The following is a 24101-nucleotide window of genomic DNA, read 5'->3' on the forward strand; positions in this document are numbered from 1 at the left end:
ACAACAATACCAGTTAAAGTTAAAAGCACAGCACACGCATTTTCGACAATTAATATATACCAAGTGTGTCTACCCCCCATTGAATTATGAAACTGTCATAATGAATACACGGATTTGCAAAATGATTAAATTTTGTTATATGATTAAATTATAATGTTTGAAAAATACGATCCAACATCTTCAAATACACAAACTATTATAATTGATAGATACAACTTTCACCAAAATTATTAACATAAATCAAACCATCGGGAGAACCACAAACAAACTATAGGTATATATGTTATAGATATTTTTTATGATTATCAATATAATGAAAAGTTTTCACGTAAAAAAACACCGAATATCACGAGTAATATAAAAGAAAATATATTTTACTGCCAAAAATTTGTTTTGCTAAAACAATCAGATATAGTTTTTATGATCAAAATATGTACACATGAGTTTAAAAAACCCAGCATTATTATGTTAACGAAACGTGTGTATGTCAATGTATTAAAAGTTCGGTGATTAAACCGATTCATGAAAAAATAAATCAAGCTGGGTAGGTTTTCACTGTCCCCTTGATAAATGCTCTGCAGATTGGACATTTGCGCATCGCAGGTGCGCAGTGGGCACAACAACACAAGTGTCCACATGGCAGAAAGGCAATAGTTATATCTTCCTCCATGCAAATCTGAAATAATGGTATCATAATGACGATGCCTGACTGAACAAATGTATTTGCTTGTTGTTCGTATCAATGTGCCATTCTAACTTATTTTAATTGCTTTCATATGATATTGATTCAAAAGTAAACATGATATTCCAATATTTCATATAGATAAGGCTCTGTGATCTAAAACAAATAACATACTATGCTGAAAAATTGATATTACCCTACATAGTCTTTGCTCTTTGAGACGTCTATTTTCATCCAATAGAACTTCTGTTTCATCTTCAATTAAAAAGTATCTTTAAGATGGTTAAGATAAAAGTGGATTAATTTCTTATAATATATTATTTTTTTAAAACTTAAACTGGATAATGCTAAGCCATTCAGTCAATTGAATAGTAACCAAAACGTCTGGACAAGTAATTGGATGACATAGCAATGCAATTCAGTCACATATAGTTAAGTTGATTGAGTAGCAGAGCTTCGTCGTATAATTTCTTATGAATGACACACACAGTCATATGTAATTGATGATAATCAAAGCCCTCCCCCTTTTTCATGTAAGTATTACGTTTACTGTCAATTTAAGCTGTATCTGTAATTCACAATTATCTCCGTCAAAATATTATAGCATTAAAAGTTCATGTTTGTTTCAATTACCTTTTAAACTAAGTGATTTCAGCTCATTCGACAGATCGGCATTTGCTGTAGAATTAGCAGTATATGTTCTACCTAAAAGGATGAGAATTCAGAATAAATCCTTTGTTCTACAAATGTTAACAATTTTTAACTGTTCTAGAGAGAGAGAGAGAGAGAGAGAGAGAGGAGAGAGAGAGAGAGAGAGAGAGAGAGAGAGAGATTTACCTGGTTCCTCTTCATCTGCTGGAAGAGATGGACTTTGAGGGTTCGTCTCAATGTTCTGACTGTTCCCCTCGGACGGATTTGGTGCTGTGACTTTATCGGCCAGAATTTCATCTATTACCTCTTCTACTGTAACTGTTTCTGAGACTTAAATGACAAAATGCATTGAAAATACATTAATGCATTCATTTTAATGACACAATATATATGAATATAACATCTTACAGATACACATTGAGATACATGTTAATATGAATCCAAGAAATCGTATGCATCACAAAGCTGATAAAACTCAAAATCCTGTTCACAAGGGAAATTATAGATACCTAAGAAATAGAGTCATAGATGAAATTAGGCATTCTAGAGATAATTACAACAAAAAACTTACAGCACAGATTGATAAAACAATCCCCCCTGGCAAATGGTGGAGGACTATTAAATCTTTGACTAAACTAAATAATAGCCATAAACCACTAACCCCCCCCCCCCCCCCCCCCTTAAAGCATCTGGTCAAACTCTGTTTCATCCAGTTGACAAAACTAATTAATTTAACAAGTATTTTGCTAAAATATCATCCTTGCCTGTAGAGCCTCAGCTCCCTGACCCTCCGTTACATGGACCTGGGCCGCCGAACCATATGAACAATTTTATAATCTCTGACCAAGAGGTATTGGATCAAATTCATATTTTAAATGTACACAAACCCTGGGGTCCAGATGGTATATCACCCCTTATCATAAAAAATATATCTTTATCTATTGTTAAACCCCTTACAAAACTATTTAATCTTTCCCTATGCTTGGGTAAACTCCCTAGCATGTGGAAAATTTCCCATATAACACCGGTATACAAAAATAAGGGTTGTGCGCAAGAAGTGAATAATTACAGACCCATATCTATTACTTCAATACTGTGCAAGATCCTTGAAAAAAGTATCTTTAAAAATATTCACAACTATCTCTTTGAAAATAAAATTATTTACAAATACCAGTCTGGGTTTCAACCTGGAGATTCTACAACTTACCAATTTGTTGAAATTTATAATACTATCATATCCAGTCTTGATAAAGGTAAAGATGTGAGATTTGTTTTTTGCGATATCAGTAAAGCCTTTGACAGGGTATGGCACAAAGGTGTATAACATAAACTAAAACTATATGGCATTTGCAATCAAATTACTGACTGGGTTGAGAACTATTTAGTAGAAAGGAAGCAAAAAGTCTTTTTGGATGGTTTTTCCTCATCACTCAGACATACTACCTCAGATGTTTTTGGTCCATTTTTATTTTTATTATATATTAATGACATGTCTCATGATATATCAAACAATCTTCGTCTTTTTGCTGATGACACTTCTATATATGTTATTGTTGACAATGACACACAGGCTGTAACAAATTCACTTGTTTCTGATCTTGACAAAATATGTAAATGGTCTGACATATGGGCAGTTGATTTTAATCCCAGTAAAACCAAAAACCTTGATTTTAGTAGAAAAAATATATCTCGTCCCCCTGTGCAGTTTGGTGTCCATGGTCCATTTATACAAAAAGTTGATAGTCACATCCATCTTGGTGTAAATCTCCAATATGATGGAGGTTGGAAACAACATATTAATTCTATTCATGAAAAAGCTTGTATAAGGTTAAACCTATTGAAACTTGTTAAATATAAGCTATTTAGATGCTCTCTAAAAAAATATTTTTCATTTATAAGACCAGTTTTAGAATATGCTGATAGACTTTGGGATAATTGTTCAGATAGAGAAGTTAAACTTCTAGAAGATATTCAAGTAACTGCTGCAAGGATATATCAGGTGTTAGAAGTAACTCATCCAGGTCAGCTCTATATGATGAATTGGGTGTTGATCTACTATCAGATAGAAGAGAGGTTCATAAACTCACATTATTTTATAAAATGGTCCGTGGTCTTGCCCCCAAATATCTACTGCATTTACTTATGCCATGTACACCGCAAAATAACTACTCACTAAGACACCAAGATGATTTTAAATTTGTTATACCCCAGATAAAAACAACTGTCTTTATGAACAGTTTTCTACCTTCATCCATAAAATTATGGAATGAATTACCTCTTCACATTAGAATTTTACCAACTGAGTCTTCATTCAAAAAAGCCATAAAAAACATTCTTTAGAAAGCCAAAAAAACTTTACGACTTTGGAAACAGAAAACCAAATATTATACATTGTCAGATAAGAAATAATGCAAGCAATTTAAATGCTGACCTATTTAATCATTTTTTATGTAAAAACTCTATTTGTGATATGTGTGGTTATGTATTTGAAAATACTTATCATTATTTTTTTTGTCTGTCCACATTATGATGAAAAGAGGCAAGCTTTTATACAGTCAATATGTAATTTACATTTGGATATCCCCATCTCTCTGGACTTATTGTTATAATATGGGGACAGTAGTTTGCCTTATAACAAAAATGTTGCTATATTTAAGATTGTACATGATTATGTATTAGCTACCAAAAGATTTAAGTTTTAATGCATTATTAACAGTGTCATTCAAACAGCTGAACTGCTAGCTTTCTACAACTATATTACCATAAATAATACCCGGTACCAAGCATCTTAATTCCACTTTTTTTTCCTTTTTTTTTCTCAACTATATTCTATTGTTACATTGTACCATCAATGTTTGTCAAATTGACTGTTAAATGAGAGGGCTCAAATAGGCAGATTGCCTGTTGCCCAATCCTATTATGTAATATTTTTTACATAATAAAATATTGTTAAAAAAAAATATGAATCTTTAAATTTCCTTGTTTTAGGAGGGGGGAGGGCAATGTGTTAAATAAAATAAATAATAACCTTCCGCCACAAAATATAGTCCCTTATTAAAGTCTATAAATATGTTATTTTTCCTTACCTATTTTATTCAAAATAGTTCATTTTGCATTGTATAATATGAATTTACAAGTAGTAGTAACATATGATGCATAATTTTCATACTAGAGGAGACCCAAAATGGTTACCCCAAAACATTGGATAACTACCTGGCTTATTTAGCTGAATATATGTTGCTTTGATAGTCTCCCATGAGTAACCCATTTCATGAACCTTTACAGCAGCAGGAAGCTGATCAATATCAAGGGATGATGGGAGATTTTCTGACAAAGTAGCCTCTGCTTGTTCGTTTTGGACGCTTTGTACGAGTGTGACGAAATCTACTCCGCGATTCTGGAGCAAAAAAGAACATTTTGGAAACCATCTGGCGTGTTCCACCCATGCATCGTCACCTGGCTCCCAATTTCGCAGCCCACCTGAATAAAAATGAATCTCAAATGACAAACATCTTTAACCTTTGATGAAATACGTCCTAAATACATTGTACATGTATATAATTATTTAAATAATTTGAAAACTACCTCCGCAGAAGAAACATCTAACATAGTCGCCATATCCAAAATAAAAGAAACCAGCAATGCTAAGATCCTTTGGAGTTTGAGTCAAATATGAAGGCCATTGTTGATAGCTACTGATTCTTGTTGCCAAAACGGAATAGCTTGGATACTTTGGCCTGTCGAAATTTATTCCAAGAGGCTCCAACATTTCTCTCACATGGTTAGACCGCGGAATAGATGGTCTCTGGTTTTGATTAGGAGCTTGACACTGAGTGTGTGTAGTGTTTTGGCTCCTGTTTCCGTTTTCCAATACTCTTTGCTCTGCATTTTTATTGCTTGCCTTTCTTTTACTAGACTCGGAAAGCAAATGACTGGATTGACTGCTGTTGTTAGATCCAATAGGAATGTTCGTGACGTCATGTCCATTTAAATGACGACACTCTGAACACAGTTGTGTATGTATATCTGTAACACTGGACCCTGTCCAATCAGAGTTATGCACTCCACATGAAAAACAAACACATTCTTGGTTTCTTCCAGTGTAGTAAAATCCAGAGCGAGCAAGCCGAACCGGACTGTGTGAAGTGGAAGTCAGTGGAAAAGTCGAAAATGATCTCAAGCGCAGCCATTCATGCCGCATTTCATCTCTATCAGATTCACCGTTCACCGAAGCACTAAAGTAAGAGTCCAATGAATTTTCGTGTCTCGATAAAGGGTGCATTTTCAAGTCGTTTGTTTTGACAATTGTAGCGTTTTATTGAGTACAAACGATTATAGCATAATCAGGTCAAAAATTACATTTACGATCGCTTTCTGTCGTAATTTTTAAAAAGTATTCCAAATTCTAGTATTCTTTCTTTTCATTAAGACTCTAAGAATCCGAAAAGTAACAACATGGGACATTTTGTGATGGAAAACACAAGTAGATAAGGGCTTCTGATATGTTTCCATCTTCTATCTATAAAAATATAAAAAAGGTTATTAATTCATTTTTTAAATATTTAAACAGTATTAAAATACTTTTGTCACACTCTCATTGACAACTCATTGTAAAAAATATTAGTCCAATTTTTTTTACCACCCTAAGGACTTGCGTTTGTTTACTTCATTCTCAATTGTGAACACACACCTTTTTACCCAAGGTAAAGTGATAATATACTTATTTTGATATGATTCCATGGTATAAAGGAATACGTAAATGTGGTTAACTTTAGTATTTAAAAACAAATAAAATTTGAATTTTTCCAAGCACTACTAAATAACTGTTTAAAATATGACTCATGCTTTTTACCCACTTAAATTTTTTTTTAAAAATCCAGGATCAAAGCATTTGACTGTGATGAAGACGAAGTCATGTTTAGAGTTCATGGACACAGGCGAGTGCAGCAAGAATTACACATACCTTGCATCATTGTCAACTTAGTGCTATTTAACATCAACTAACGTCAAAAAAAAATTTGGAGAGAGAGAGAGAATTATAATAGCTTCGCTCGCTATTATTCATTTAATAAGATAATGTACTATAATAAAAACAGTAATAATGATATAACAATGATATTAATTATTATACTGTATGGTGAACTTTTATTACAGAAACAAGCGCCTGTGTATGCATACAACTGTACAATGAGCACGGATCGCACTGCACAAAGGCATAAATTTTTGTCTTATCTCAAATATATGCACGCATTTTTGGGATTGATTAATCATGTTGTTATAAGTTGAAATATCAATTATCAACGTTGATAAAAAAGAGAAACTAAACCTACATTTTCCCCTTCCATTTTGGTGCACAATCTTGTTTCAAAATATAAAACTAGGCACGTGATTTTTAAAAGCCAATCGCAAAAAACAACATTTTTTTTGTTTAGGTTTGTCGAAAATTCTAGATGAGTTGCGTTGTTTAAAGACTAACAGCAAGTTTTTACTTTGTAAGCTTTTTACGCATAACTAACTTTTAAAAAAATAAATGGGCTAATAATATTTAAATTGTGTTATTAATTGTTCACATTTTACAATATATAACGCAAAAAAAAAGATTTTGTCTGCTAAGGGTATTTATATAATTTAAACATACATGTATATATGACAAAACGCAGAGGATTATTGAAAATACAGATAATTATACTATAACTGTATACAAATGAAAAAAAACTTACATATATTTATTTTTTTAAAAGAAAATTATACTACTTTCCGTAAAGAAATTATCTATATATTTTTATAATTTTGAATTAAAAGATCGAATACAAAATATTTTTCCCGTGCCATACATATACGTGTGTCGTATTTTAAATCCATGATTATCTAAGTATGATTACGTTTGGAAAATAAATAGATTTGCAAAATATCACAACAGCATGAAATACTTAATATATGAAGCTTACTTTACTATTTCGAAGTCTTAAGACTCAAGCTATAAAAAATAATCGATTTTTAATAATAAGGTATACGGTTAAAACTTCGCCCGTGATAACAAATGCCTAATTTTGTCACAAAAACGTTTAAGCAACGAACAGCTCCCGAGTTGAAAGAATACTGTTATAGTTATGTATTACATCTCTCTCTCTTTCTCTCTCTCTCTCTCTCTCTCTCTCTCTGTGAGGAAAAAGAAAATCAATATCTATATAAGCTTGAAAATATTCAGAGAGAGAGAGAGAGATAGATAGAGAGAGAGAGAGACAGACAGACAGAGAGACAGACAGAGAGTCAACCTACCCTTTGCAATCTACTCCGTAGAATGTAAAATGTTTGTAAACAAGTTCTAATAATATTTCCTTGTCATCAGGTCACTGTTGAGAATATGACCCACTTACGCAAATGCATTTTTGAAATTAAAGCTGATTCACATCATGTACAATGCATAAAATGCGCATAATTGTACATCATAACGTAAATTATGTCACTGAGTACAATGTAAATTATTTTTTTTATGCATTATAGTTTTCATCATATGTATACTTGTTTTATTACTGATGAATTACACTATTTTTAAAAATAGGAAAGTACCGATTCTATAAATAGCTTAGGACGAAAAAACATTTACGCAGTTTCAAGAGACGTGTCTTTCGGATAGGTTACACATATTGAAAAATAGGTATGATGATATCTTTTTGGCATTTCCATACTTTCATCAAAATACTTTCATTAATTAACTACCGAAAAAATAACGTGAAATAATAAATGTAAATAGCAATAGGCCTAATTTTTTAAGCGTCTCAATGCTTTGTAAACATATCTAGCTCTTTATTTGTGCTTATTTAAATCGAAGTACGTTTTAAAGTATTATATGTATTAATTCACGGCGCGTAATCAATTACGCGTACATAATTATTCATTTTATTATGATGCGAAAAAGTCACATAGAAACTTAACTTTTGCAAGTACATTGATATATTAAATTTTAAGAGGAAAAAAATATTAGCTCAAATTTCATCTGTATATCAAATATCAATCTACCTTTGGTGTAGCATATCTTTCTCAAATATACAAAACAAGGATATCAATACTGATATTTGTTTATAGCATTTTTATTTTTTGTTTTAAAACATTTTTTTGACTTCAAGAGTTTGCAAATTTTGCACAAATATTTTTGAGAGCTTAAACCCCGAGTAAACGTAATCCTTAATTGATACCAGTATTATAATAAAGATTCATTTATCGTTCCACAATCTTTCACTATAGATATTTCATCAATGTCTCATTTCTCATGTTTTATTGAATACAGTTATTTGAGGACTAAATTCAGTCAAAATTTGCCCTCTAGCTAGACCAAAAAAAAGTCTTCAAATTAAAAAAAAAACTAAATATAAATCAAATGATTTATCAGTACACAGAACTTTAAGATTAAACATCATATATGAATATTAGTAGGAATAGATATGTCAAAAGAAAGTATCATGCCATATATGAATACTATTAGAAAAAAATATTAAATAACGTTTGTCAAATCATACATACTTGTTTTGATACCCATAGTCATATTTTATAGAGTTTCACAATGAACATATATTGACACAACAATTCAAGCACGGTGTGAATGAATAAAAAATAAGTATAAATACGCACAATATTCGAACAGTTACTGCAATACTATCAAATAATTGCATGTTTTGCAAAGTCATGTTCTAGATCATGACGTGAATCTCGAACATTCTATAGTTTTAACAGCAAAAAGCATTACTCCGCTTCATATATATATATATATATATATATATATATATATATATATATATATATATATATATATATATATATATATATATAATTTCTTCGTATATTTTCACCTGGTGATTAAGTTGCTAGATCAAGTTCCAAACATAATGTTTTCTGTATATAAATATGTGAATGAAATAAAGTACTACTAAAGAAGACAAGATTGTAAATACCTGTTGACTTTGAGTTTTTACAATTAAGGGCTTTGCACACATATATGTAACGTATGTATTGTGTACAGTAATCATACAACACGATTAAAATGAATCACCTTTGCTTAGCCTTGTGGTTCGAAAATTCACAGTATTTTTTGTATAGTTGATTTTTTTTTCTAAACCTCTAGGGGTTCAATGAATATATTTCAGTTTGTGTGCTAGTGTTAGGCAAGAAGTTGTGTTTATGTAGTGAAGTGTACTTATTCTTAATTAACTAAAAAAGTAACAAAATTTGTATGCAAAAACATATGCAAGCGAGGAGGAAAATGTTGTTACAATAAAGATACACTGTCTTCACTTTATTATTCATTGGAAGCAAGCATTATGTTGTTTGTAAAGTTTTGTAAAGAAAATTTGTTGCAAATGATGTAGAAAGGATTCATTTAGCTTTGATTAAATCCGACTTCGGTTTGCATAGCTGTAGGTTTTTAGCCCTTGGTCTGAAAAAATCCAAAATCCTATGGACGACCTGAGAGATAGTGCCTCTCATAGTAAAAAAAACCCCTGCAATTTACGTCGCACAAAAATTGCGCTATTTTTGGACTAATTAATCTTTTTAAAAAGTAAACTTCTTGAATGACGTCATACCTAATGCAAAATGTTTAATTAGAAATTAGTATGATTATGAAATTCAATACTTCTTAAGAGCTTGTAATATTAATGAAAATAGAATAATGTAAGTTATAATTTGAAATGAACCATAATGCTTATCGTTAAAAAAATTCAAAGATTATTTCATATATTTTATTTAAATAAAGAAGCTCTCTAGCATGATATTCATTCCTACTCGCACAAGCTTGATTATAGAAATGATGGAAATCAATTATACCAAGAAAGGAAAGAGTTTAGAAATTGTGTGAAATACTGCTTTTCTCTGAAATGTTATAAAGTAACTATTAACAAGGATATTGATTTGAAACGTTACAATTTTAAATAGAAATCAATTTAATCATGACTCCCTTAATCCCCTTGTCATAAGATCTCATAATTGGTCAACAAACGCTGGTGATACAAACAGCTTGTTTAGGACTGAAGTAGGACCATTGACTTTAGGGAGTTAAACTATACAAAATGCAGTGAAAGAGTTCATTATATCTCCTCAAACTATATTACAAATATATCTACAATTATTTTTTGCATGTTTAAACAATTGAACTAATCATTTGCATTACTTCTTCTAGTTAAAATTTTTGCTAGTTTTGCTTATGTGGTAAAATAATTAAATTATTTAAAACATCGAAGTTTCGCTTTGACAAGTGACAGACTAATGTGTATTTTGAATTAAAAGAAGCAATCTCTGGGAATATTTATTATCTAGAAAAAAATAGAACACCAAAAAAAGAAACGGAACATCAATAAAAATATATTAAACAACATTATAATCCTTTCCCTGCAGGATATAAAAATAATCATACGATTGACACAAGAATTTCTCGCCTGCTGGACTGTCCCACTGTCCTAAGGATTTAGAGACTTCTTTGATTTTCGGACTTTTAGAAAATAAGATTGCGACGCTATGCTTTGTAATTTTTGAAAAACCATTTACAATTTAAAATAAAAAAGCAAAGGCTGTGACGAACCCATATTCACGAGTTCAAATTGGAAATTAGATATGTATTAATTTAATTATTTTAATAAATATTTATCCTTTTTGTGTTCACGTAAATTTTTACAATATTAATCAATTTCAACAGGTCGCATTGTGATTGTATTCATAAAGGCAAGAATGAAAAAGAAATACACTACTGTAATTGAACTCTGTTTAATTTTTATTCAAACAAACTACAATTTAAATGCTTTGATGTACATCATCGTTTTGCAGGATACCTTCTATTTTTAGCATTAAATAAAAAATGTAAAATTGTAGACAACAATACCAGTGAAAGTAATAAGTACAGCACACGCAGTTTCGACAATTTATTTATACCAAGTGTGTATGAAACTGTCATAATAAGCAAAAAATGATTAAATTCCGTTATATGATTAAATTATAATGTTTGAAAAATACGATCCAACATCTTCAAATACACAAACTATTATAATAGACAGATAAAACTTTCACCAAAATTATCAACATAAATCAAACCATCGGGAGAACCACAAACAAACTATAGGCATATATGTTATATATTTCTTTATGATTATCAATACAATGAAATGTTTTCACGAAAAATAACACCGAATAAAACGAGTAATATAAAAGAAAATAGATTTGACTGCCAAAAATTTGTTTTGCTAAAATAATCAGGTATAATTTTTATGATCAAAATATGTACATCTGAGTTTAAAAAACCCAGCATTATAATGTTAACGATACTTGTGTATGTCAATGTATTAAAGTTCGGTGATTAAACCGATTCATGAAAAAATAAATCAGGCTGGGTAGGTTTTCACTGTCCCCTTGATAAATGCTCTGCAGATTGGACATTTGCGCATCGCAGGTGCGCAGTGGGCACAACAACACAAGTGTCCACATGGCAGAAAGGCAATAGTTATATCTTCCTCCATGCAAATCTGAAAAATAGTATCATAATGACGATGCCTGACTGAATAAAATGTTTTTGCTTGTTGTTCGATGTGTTATTATATAAATAGTGCCTGTTTGGGAGGGTAACAGTTGAAATTGACACCCCGAGAAAACCATTGTCAACCGACGCGAAGCGGAGGTTGACAATGGTTTACGAGGGGTGTCAATTTCAACTGTTATCCTCCCAAACAGGCACTATTTATTTTGTTATACTGAATGTCTTTTTTTAAATTTTTAAGAAAATTTTACTGCTTTTATATAGGAATAACGTGAATTCTACAGCGAACCGTACGCGCATAATTTTCGCGCATGTAACATTTTTTAATGTTACCCGTTGCCAAGTGCGTTGCTAACGCTGAGGGTAATAGTAAATATTATTAACTGCGTCTTAACCAATCAGATTTCAGTATTTAACATGAAAGTATAACAATCTAACTTATTTTATTTGCTTTCATATGATATTGATACAAATGTAAACATGATATTCCAATATTTGTGTAGATAAGGCTCTGTGATCTAAAACAAATAGCATACTATGCTGAAAAACTGATATTACCCTACATAGTCTTTGCTCTTTGAGACGTCTATTTTCATCCAATAGAACTTCTGTTTCATCTTCAATTGAAAAGAATTTTAAGATGGTTATGATAAAAGTGGATTTATATCTCTTAATTAATAGATTATTTAAAAAAAAAACTTTAACTGGATAATGCTAAGCCATTTAGTCAATTGAATAATAACCAAAACGTCTGGACAAATAATTGGATGACATAGCTATGCCATTCAGTCACATTTAATTAAGTTGATTGAGTAGCAGAGCTTCGTCGTATATTTTCTTATGAATGAAACACACTTGTGATATGTAATTGATGATAATCAAATCCCTACCCCTTTTTCATGTAAGTATTACGTTTACTGTCAATTTAAGCTGCATCTTTAATTCACAACTATCTCTGTCAAAAGATTTTAGCATTAAAAGTTCATGTTTGTTTCAATTACCTTTTAAACTCAGTGATTTCAGCTCATTCGACAGATCGGCATTTGCTGTAGAATTGGCAGTATATGTTCTACCTAAAAGGATTAGAATTCAGAATAAATCCTTTGTTCTACAAATAATTACAATTATTGTTCCAGAGAGAGAGAGAGAGAGAGAGAGAGAGAGAGAGAGAGGAGAGAGAGAGAGATTTACTTGGTTCATTTTCATCAGCTGGAGGAGATGGACTTTGAGGGTTCGTCTCAATGTCCTGACTGTTCCCCTCGGACGGATTTGGTGATGTGACTTTATCGGCCAGAATTGCATCTATAAGTTCTTCTACTGTAACTGTTTCTGAGACTGTAATGAAAATACATTAAAGCATGCATTTTTAAGTATACAGAGTATATGAATGTAATATTTTACAGATGCATATTGTGATACATGTTCATATGAATCTTAAAATTTCATTGGGGGGGGGGGGGATGTCTTAAAAAAAAATAAAAAATAACCTTCCGCCACAAAATATAGTCCTTATTAAAGTCTAAAAATATGTTATTTTCCCTTAATTATTTTATTCAACATAGTTCATTTGGCATTGTAAAATATTACCTTACGAGTAGAATTAATATACATTGATGATGCATAATTTTCATACAAGAGGAGACCTAAAATGGCTACCACAAAACAGAGAACCAAACCTCTTAAATAACTCAAACAAGGATTTTATTAGATTGGATAACTACCTGGCTTATTTATCTGAATATATGTTGCTTTGATAGTCTCCCATGAGTAACCCATTTCATGAACTTTTATAGCAGAAGGGAGCTGCTCAATATGAAGGGATGATGGGAGATTTTCTGACAAAGTAGCCTCAACTTGTTCGTTTTGGACGCTTTGTACGAGTGTGACGAAATCTACTCCGCGATTTTGGAGTAAAAAAGAACATTTTGGAAACCATCTGGCGTGTTCCACCCATGCATCGTCACCTGGCTCCCAATTTCGCAGCCCACCTGAATAAAAAATGAATCTCAAATGAAAAACATCTTTAACCTTTTATGAAACACGTCCTAAGTACAATGTACATGTATTATTTAAATAATTTGAATGCTACCTCCGCAGAAGAAACATCTAACATAGTCGCCATATCCAACATAAAAGAAACCAGCAATGCTAAGATCCCTTGGAGTTTGAGTCAAACATGAAGGCCATTGTTGATAGCTACTGATTCTTGTTGCCAAAACGGAGTAGCTTGGATACTTTGGCCTGTCGAAATTTATTCCAAGAGGCTCCAACATTTCTCTCACATGGTTAGACCGCGGAATAGATGGTCTCTGGTTTTGATTAGGAGCTTGACACTGAGTGTGTGTAGTGTTTTGGCCCCTGTTTCTGTTTTCCAATACACTTTGCTTTGCATTTTTATTGCTTGACTTTCTTTTACTAGACTCGGAAAGCAAATGACTGGATTGACTGCTGTTGTTAGATCCAATAGGAATGTTCGTGACGTCATGTCCGTTTAAATGGCGACACTCTGAACATAGTCGTGTATGTATATCTGTAACACTGGACCCTGTCCAATCAGAGTTGTGCACTCCACAGGAAAAACAAACACATTCTTGGTTTCTTCCAGTATAGTAAAATCCAGAGCGAGCAAGCCGAACAGGACTGTGTGAAGTGGAAGTCAGTGGAAAAGTCGAAAATGATCTCAAGCGCAGCCATTCGTACCGCATCTCATTTCTCTCAGATTCCCTGTTGTGATCTAGAGATCTGAAGTAGGAATCCAATGAATTTTCTTTCTGAGGTAAAGGTAACATGGTTTTTGTTTAGTCTTTGACAAACAAGGAATACCACTGTAATATTTTAGACGACTTTGAAAGATATTGTATTCTTTCTTTTCATTAATACTCCCATAATCTCAAGAGCAATAACTTGAAACGGTTTGTGTTTTGAAACACAGATGAAGAGTGTCCTTCTGCATGCAACCATCTTTTACCTGAAAAAAGCGAATTGGTTAATTGTATTTATCTATGTAAGTATAAAGTGACATTTAAAAAAAAATGTTCATTGATTTTTAGTAGTCAATCCCAACCATTATAAATTTGAATGTCTACACCTCTTGTAATTTCCTTCCTAACGTTTTTAATGTCAAAGAAAAAGTTCTTTAGAAAGTATGAAAAAAATGAAAAGTGCTCATTTTAATGCATTTTAAAAGCAAATGGTTTTTTTTGTAGAAGACTCAACATCTTTCTTACATTCAGCATACAAAAGTTTTTAAAGATAAATGTAGACAGAAAACAATCGATGAAACAAGTACAAACTGGTTTAATACTTTTTCTCATAAATTAAAAAAATTGTTCAATATTATTTATGCTACAAAAAATTTAACGTTGATCCTGCCATACATACATGCGAGTTAATCCATAGCAATCTCACTTTTAAGTTATACAAGAAAAGATTTTGCGTTTTATTTACGTTATTTTGCGTTTTACTTACGTTATTTTGTGTTTCAGTATTTCACAACACATTGTAAATAATACTAAAGATAGATATACGCAATTGCGGGAATTTATTAATGTATTATAAGAAGTATCTGTAAGATGGATAGGGGATTTAAATATATCATGTAGCTATATAGATTCTCTCTCTCTCTCTCTCTCTCTCTCTCTCTCTCTCTCTCATATAGACATTCGGATCGTACAGGTAAGAGATTTAAATAACTTATCCATAGTAATGTTTATCCGCAAGTTGATCTTTAACTCAAAACACCCGGCCCCAACCTGTAATTTCTTACTATGAGCATAAATTAATATTCAACAAAGTGAAAACATTTACATGTAGCATACGCATATCACTTGTGTAATTAATTATTTGTTATAAAGGGTAAATATCTACATTACATTTGTGTCATGTTTACAATTTTAGCTAAACACTCGGTGCTATAATAAAATCCTCTAGTAGTCTAAATTTACAGTTCGATAGTTGTAAGAAAGTCCAAGATTATTATATCAGTATTAAATGTAAAACTTTAAGAAGCATTATTAGCATGGAACGACCTTGGAGAAACGCACACTTTTGGTTGCTTATACATCAATTTTACATAAACATATGTCGAGACAATAGGATCAATAACTGAGTCATACTCTGTAAATATAACTAGCGATCATTGTAACGAGATTGTCTCGTGGTGAAAGAAATGATGCAAAGACATAATGAAAATTTTAAAATTTTTACAAAAATTGAATAATTCATGAAGAGGTACAGGTGATTTCGTTTTGAATATATTTATATTGTTTTTGTTGGAATAGTTATATATAATTGGTCTATGTGCAGAATACATTGAGTGTCAGTGTAAAGTCAAATTGTCACCATGCAGGTCTCGTCGTCATATCAATTTAAACTATCAGATACCTTGTCATTTTTAAATTTCGACTATGCATTGATATAGCTTTGACTGAATTATGCTACTTAATATTGGCGCTACGATGATTTTGTTTAATCTTTAATATTATCAAATAAACATATATTGATTCGTATTAAACATTGCATTTAATGTTGATAACCTATCTTAGAATTTCAAAATTTATTCTTAGTTCTTAACTAAGCAGAAACTAAACCTACCAGACTCTTCCTGTGGATCGTTTAAATATTGTTTACAGACAAATATCTAAAAATAAATCTTTGTAATCTAGGTCACTAGATATGGGAGTGGTTAAATGCGTATATAGGTCATGTTCACTAAATTGCGTTCTATTCTTTTATAAAATTTCATTTTGTTTACAAGGTACAACAAACAAAGATACAGTTTACACTGTTAAATGTTTTCACATTTTCTCTTTGACATTTATCATGAAAAACTCCAAACAGCTTTTACACCTATTTTAAGACAATTGTTTTTCCTGAGATTTTGGACGCTATGAATAAATTGTTCACGTGATGTAAACATGTTAGAAACACCATCCGAAAACCCGAAGTCATGTTTCATTAAAATCTTTACACCCACTTTTAGTGTAAGCTATCCATCATAATTATTTTTAAAATTATGAGTCAGTGTATTGGATTTTGAAAATGCAGAGTTACGTGCATGTGCATTATGAAATTGTATTGATTTAATAAGACATGTTAAAAAATATGATTCTTCATTGGTAATCATAGTTACTAAATTGTTTTGTTAGGAGTTATAAAGTAAATATTAATGAATTAACCCTTTTTCAAGTCATCAGTCACTGCCCTTTACAAATATTTAGATCATCAAGAAATTTGTATATGACAAAATATGACAATTTCATGTACAAATTTCATGCATAATTTTGTCATGATCAAAAATTAACTTTAATTCTCAATCTAAATTTTTGTAAAGGACATCACTAATCTTTGCTATTTTCCAAATGCCTGGTATTTTGTTTAAACATTCACTTGCATTACATACTAAAAAGTATGTACTTAACAAAATATTTCCTAAATAATTATAAATCGTGGTTTTAACACGAGTATACGACAATTTCTGAATCGTGTGTCAGTACACCTCATTAACTGTACCACAGCTTCAACATCCACGAAATTACAATTTATTATAATATTCATTTTAATGTATAATGTGCTTAACAAAGCTTTTAAAAATGATCAATCAATTTTCAAATGCCAGCTGTCGAGTATCAAGCGAGATGCAGAACTTTCCAGTGGTGGATTCAAGGGGGCGCACCCGGGGTTCCCCCTAAAATTGTCAAAATATGCGAAATCATACTCCTTCTGACAAAGAAAATCTACAATTGCGAGTCTATTTTATCAACTTTTTGGAAACTTAAGGGATTTCTCTACATTAGACTGATTTCAACGGTGTAGTTATGAACAAAACCCGTGTGTTCAATGGTGTAACGTACATAGAAAGCCCATTTTTGTTTCGGTCATTAAAATGCGACTGGTCACCCACCCTTAAGTAATTGGTCATATTTAACTAGCTAGTACTTTTAACGAATCATCCATGTTTGTTATGGTTATCTTTTTAAAAAACTTTTGACTTATTTTTTTCTACCATTGAGCATTTTTACAGTCTGTATCGGCTTTTTCTCGAGTTAGATCCATACTCTTTATACTTTTCGCTGCACCGTGACCCTCGGCGACGTCGATGTTTTAAGTAAATTTTAACGAGGACTATCTTTCTTTAGTTACTGATAACTGTTCAACAAATTTTAACCGTGCGCTGTGACCTCATTTTGCAGAATTAGATTTTAAATACTAATTCTTATCCTCTGTCCCAAGATTAATTTTACTCGATTAACATTTTGCTTAATTTAAGGTGGAATAACACACCTGGAATTTTTTTTTTTTGATAATGAAAAATATAACGATAAATAAACTGTACAAATGTCAAATAAGCAAAACATTTGCAGTTTGAGAATAAAAAATAAATATCTAAAATAATTATTCCAGTAAGTAACAACAAAAGCTCCTGCGGAATTCAAACTCGGGATGTACAGATCACAAGTCCGACACTTTATCCACTCGGCTATGGAGTTAGTTACATGTTTCAGACCATAAAATCCTTTTAATAAAACGAAATGTCGTTTCGATCAGCAGTCAGCCATTTTGTGATGATGTGTTATCCCACTTTAATTACTCGATATTTATAAATACCTCAGGGTTCAAACGATGTTCATTCAAAAGTATGAAAAATTTCCGAGATTTCGCTTTTGAAAAGCCTCTCTAGCTTATCAGGTTTCAATACAATGCTAAAAATTATGATGTCTACGGGGATTTTGTATTACAGTAAGCCCGGATGATAACGTTGAAAAATTGCGCGAGATATTCCGAGTGACTTCGGAGTTCCGAATGGAGAAAAGATGTAAACATTCCCCATGTAAAACATGTTTTCGTTCCTGTGAATTTTTTCGAGCGAAAAATGATAATGTTTCAATGAGGATATCTTGGAAAGTTTCTCTTTCATGGATTATAATTGCACTTCTTTCACAGGTATAAATAATTTTAATAAACATCTTCCAAATGTGCTGCATAAATATCTTGGGACAGACTATAAAAAAAAAGAAATATATTAACTTTTCAGATTTCAAATTGTTCGAAACTATTGCTTAATTATGTCTATTTGATAAACCTAAGGCAAAGGTCTTCGTATTTTTTATTGACTCTCCTATCTTCATAGATTTTGATGTTTTAACACAAATCAAAGTAAGATATGATAAGAAAAACGATCAGTAGTTTTCAGTACTTACGTATTTTGAGAATATTGTCCTAACATTTATACTTCCGCTCGATATTTATCAGTATCTGATCAAGAACAAATCTTGGGGAAGTCTCGCAAACTTTCATTCGAGCACCTCTGGATTTATTACATACTTAGCAATGATAAAGAATGCATTCCGAACACAATTGCAGGGGTGCATCTGGCGCCGGTATTCGAACCGGTCTGAACGTCACATTCCTCCCCCTTAAATGATCTTCCCTCTCGAAGATCACCCAAGGATCTTTCGCTTGCAAGAGTTAACCTATCAGTTCCAAGGGTTGGTCACGGCACCAAATGTAACGGGATGGGAGAAAATAATGACAGACAAGACCGGGATTCGAACCCGGGCCACCTGAATCTTTAGTCAGATTCTCTACCAACTGAGTTCTCTGGCGCCGGTATTCGAACCGGTCTGACCGTCACAATATGAAGTTGTTAATTATAAATTTCAATCTTTATACAAACTAGACACTACGTAGATATTCGCAGCCTAAATATTTTATGCTAAGCATCAAATTCAAGATGGCAACCATAGTCACCAATTTGTAACAAACATGTAACTATTTATCTTGTGATATTTTGTTCATCCTATAAGTTATAATGAATTTGAACAAGTATATTTTCGGTTGAAATTAACAACTTATGTCTTTAATTTAGTAATTAGTCTTTAAGTGAATATCTGAGACCTATCGGCTAATCTCTAGCGGTCTGTTCAAAAGACCTAGATATCTACGGCCTAGTGGCTGGGCTAGCTGCTCCGATCTTGAAGGCAGTTCAGGCATCTTCGCTAAACAAGGTTTAATGAGAAGCGTAGTGTATCGGAAATCGGTTCAGTCACCCCATCACCCATAAAAATTCAAATTCTTTTAATTAACATTGTAAACTTACTGAAAAAAGACCTCGGACTAGCCCTATCCCATGCAAACATTATTTTAAATTATCCCTTTAGTAGTACATATACCTCATCCCCCCTTCCTCGTCTCGGAAAAAAATTCTTGATCTAAACATATGATTATTGGGGCGAAATGTCTTAGTGCAAAACATCCGACATTTTTTAAAAATCTAGCTGTGTTGTTTTTTCAATACGCATGCTCGACTTCACAGTAGGACATTCTGGGAATACTTCTGTAGATAGACTGTACCATGTGAATTTCGTTTTATCATCTACATATGATCTGAAAAAATACCAAAAAGTAACAGTAGCTTAGCTCTTATAATGCCAAGCTAATTCTAAAATCATAACAAATCGCTATCTTTTCTGAACTACCTTCCTGGGTCTTTCAGTTAAGCTCGGAAAACAACATCACCATCTTCATAGGATAAAGCACCATCTTCCTATGAAATAACCACATAAAGCAGCTACGGCGTTCCATACGGAAAGGCCCCCGAGAAGATACGGTTGCTACGAAACAGTACCATTGGTTCTACTGATCTCTTATTTCTCACCTCAAAATTGAATTACAGTAAACACTGAATGATTAAAGCATAGTTGAGTAAAGCAAGTGCCGATGTTAAACCCACTCTAGATTAACCATTCTGAATTGAGACCCCCACCCCACCCCAACACAATTTCTGTGCACCACTGTGCCGTCTCATGATAATTATTCGATTAAGAAAATAAAACTAATGGTTTAAAAATCTACTTCTGTGTTTTATGATGGCTAAAACGCTAGCTCACCTATTTTTTAAAAAGATAAACCGATGACTATTGTAGACTATTGTAGATTTTGTGGCACTGAAATAGAAACTATACTGCATATGTTTGTTATGTGTGAAAAAATATTACCTCTGTGGAGAAATTTTAGCTTGCAGATATACACAACAACCTCTAATAGAGTTGGTTTTAATGTTACTAATAATATTTTAGGCGAGACTCCATTAAATGTAAATAACAAGGTAATGAATTTTATTATAATTATTATGTTGCAAACAGTATATTTTTTTTATGCTTGTTGCAAAGTAGAATTCCAAATTTGTGTGGCCTTCTTAGTCATTTAAGAATGAAATATTATATTGAAAGGTGTGTAGCAATACACAATTCAAAATTGTTAATTTTTGATAACCAGTGGTCGCTCTGGAAAAATATTTTTGAACAAGTAGTAGTGTTATATTATATATATATATATATATATATATATATATATATATATATATATATATATATATATATATATATATATATATATATATATATATATATATATATATATATATATATATTAAAGTATCAAGAGCAGTAATTGATTAAGTTATTCCATTTACCTGTGTAAATTTTAAAGCATATTACTTTACTGATGTGAATGTGTGTACATGTATGAATGGGTGGTGAAAGGGAAAAAAATCATTGTAAAACCTGTATATATCTTAAAATTGTTTATGAAAATACAATGAATAAATGTTAATTTAAAAAAACACCTTGTTTTCGTATAGGGGAGCAGCAATTACAGAGCACACGCTGCCGCCTGGCGTCATAATGCAAAAATCATACACCTCGTATTAGTCCTTATTGAAAGTGCGATTCAATTCATGTTTGTAACCGAGAAAGAAGTAAAAATTTACACGAATAAGAAGAAAATATTGCAACATAGAATTAAGTAAACCATAAAGAATAAAAGAGGAAGTGAAACTGGATAAACATGAATATGAAAACAATGCAGTGACATGCAAATGTAAATGTACTGAAGAATAAAAAATAAGCATAATAAGTATAAAAGAAAGATTTATACATTATTGACGGTAATTCCCTTCCATAGAAGGGGGGGGGGGGGTCGAGGGATATCGATGTTTGTCGAAATGGAGGTTGGGGTGGGTGGAACCAAGGCATTTTTCGGTCCTTTTTTATCTGTAAATTTAAGAAAATTTAGTTTTCCATGTCTTCAGACCCTTCCCACTATTTCTATGCATGCTTTTGTTTGATTTTTATAAATTCAAGATTTTGAGGGTAAAAAAAAAATAGATTCAAGAATAAGACTAAGCTACTTACTCTACCCCATCTTTTGTGCTCAATTCACTGGGAACCTTTAACAACTGCTTTTAGATCCATGGAATTAAAAATTCAAACCTATACTGTTGAGAAAGTCTAAGGGCTAGGGGGTGGGTCCATTGTGTGAAGTTCATCACATGTAAATTGGTTTATCGTTTCATTTTCGATGTTCCTTGGCATAAAATGGTATCACGGGAGGATGTGTTAGTTGGTGAGTCAGATAACAGAAAATTACGCCTGAAGACGATGAGTGGTACCGGTGTAATATAGTGCCTTTTCCCCCTAGCCATGGCTATATAGCAGTTCTTCCCCCCGGAAATATGGCTATATAGCAGTTTTTCCCCCACGGAAAGCTGACTATATAGTGGGCTTTCCCCCTTTTTATAGCCAGATTACCCCCACGGAAAACCTACTATATAGTGGATTTTCCCCCATTTTTACTTTCCGGCCATGTTTATTGCGGACCATTCGTGACAATAATTTGCAATAACTGATATGATATTGATTTCTCACAAAAAGGATAATTATGGCATTTATTAATGCATAGAATAAAATACATGGTTTTTCAACCCCAAATATGAACTAAGGCATGCGCCTTCATAACATGCATGTGTCATCATCGTTTATTATACCTGTTCTCACCCCATTTTTGAACACCTTTTACATGGATTTCGGAATTCCTCGAATCTTTTTCATCTAATCGATGCTTATCTACAGTTTTGACTTCGACGTTATGAACACGTGAGAACACATTTGAGTGAAAATACGCCGGTTTGGAAATTTAATTTTCCAATGTACTACCATCAATGTATAAGCTTCTCCCAGGGAACTTACTGACCAATCTTGACTTAATTTTGTAGAGGAAGGGGATAAAAAGTGGAAATGTATTACTCCCTTCGTCAAAAAGGCTATCAATTTTAAATTAATACCGTTAGAATTGACGATCTTAAAAACAATTAATATATATTTCTTCTTCTAATTATCAAACGGGAGACAGGATGCAATGATATGATGAGAAACTGAAATGTTTTACTAGTAGTTTTACTTTGATTGATGGGGTTCTAAATCATGGTTAAGGGGTATCTTAATTATGTATTAAAAGCATGTGTAAAGTTAGTGTTTACCATTTCGTTTTAAAGTTACGCATATTCATATTTTTAAGCACATTTCTACAAAACGCGAGATATTATGATGTAAACATTTTAAAAAACAATGAAATGTCTTCACAACCAGAACAATGTCGGTATCTTTGCTGGTTACTTTGGAAAAGTGAAATGGAGCCTGAACTAACTTTATGTCTATATTGTCACTCACTATTTGCTAATTTTTCCACTTTTAAGTTTGCAACGTGATTTATCACTATACAATTTTGAAAACGATGCTATATAAATCAAGATATTCGATTCAATTACCTAAAAAATTTATACTATTTGTTTCATATTTTTAAAATAAAGATTTACTTGTGTACCATAATAACCATATTATTTGTTCGAACAATTAAACAAGGGTAATTAAAAAAACAAAAAAAACAACCAACACATATATTGTGATGAGCTGACTTTTTTTTTTTTTTAGATATAAGCTTGTTCTTATCAACTATGAAGTAAAAAAGTCGTATATGCGCTTAGGTTGGTTATTTATTTTGATTTTCGGTTTCTCCTTTTATGAGTAAAAGTTCATTGATTTATGTATCTAATTATTTATTATATCATTAGTCATCTTATGAATTCATTAATGTTTTGAAGAATAATGAATTTTACCCGCGTACCTTTTTAAAAAATTTTGTTCGTAAAAAAAAAAGCAGCAGAATTAAACGTAATTTTCAATCATTTTGATAAAGAAATATATGAAGGATTGTGTATTTTTAAATGATGTTTTTACTTTTAAATGACCGTAAAAATATGATCATGTGGTCATCTATAGTTTTTGAGATATGGAGCCCTAAAAATACATATTCTTTTAAATGGATTTCAAACATCGGGCTCGAAAACAACAAAGGCTCCTACCCTGCATGGGGCTTAAATTTTCGGTGTCATCTACTAGTGGTATACCACTATCA

General features: G+C 31.8%; 1 protein-coding gene across 1 annotated transcript; it reads right to left on the reverse strand.

Moving 5' to 3' along the window:
* Positions 1 to 437: 437 nt before the first annotated feature.
* On the reverse strand, positions 438 to 16494 carry LOC105318274 (uncharacterized). The gene is made up of 13 exons (XM_066071380.1): positions 16443 to 16494; positions 13939 to 14817; positions 13571 to 13837; positions 13041 to 13184; positions 12851 to 12922; positions 12408 to 12466; positions 11704 to 11838; positions 4919 to 5648; positions 4547 to 4813; positions 1520 to 1663; positions 1316 to 1387; positions 879 to 937; positions 438 to 676 (listed from the first exon to the last, which is right to left on the reverse strand). Exons 2-13 carry the CDS (start codon positions 14636 to 14638, stop codon positions 536 to 538), a joined length of 2790 nt encoding a protein of 929 aa, XP_065927452.1. The 5' UTR covers positions 14639 to 14817; positions 16443 to 16494; the 3' UTR covers positions 438 to 535.
* Between the last annotated feature and the right edge of the window lie 7607 nt (positions 16495 to 24101).

This window comes from Magallana gigas, chromosome 9 (assembly GCF_963853765.1).
Source record: "Magallana gigas chromosome 9, xbMagGiga1.1, whole genome shotgun sequence".
In the NCBI taxonomy this organism is placed as follows: Eukaryota; Metazoa; Mollusca; class Bivalvia; order Ostreida; family Ostreidae; genus Magallana; species Magallana gigas.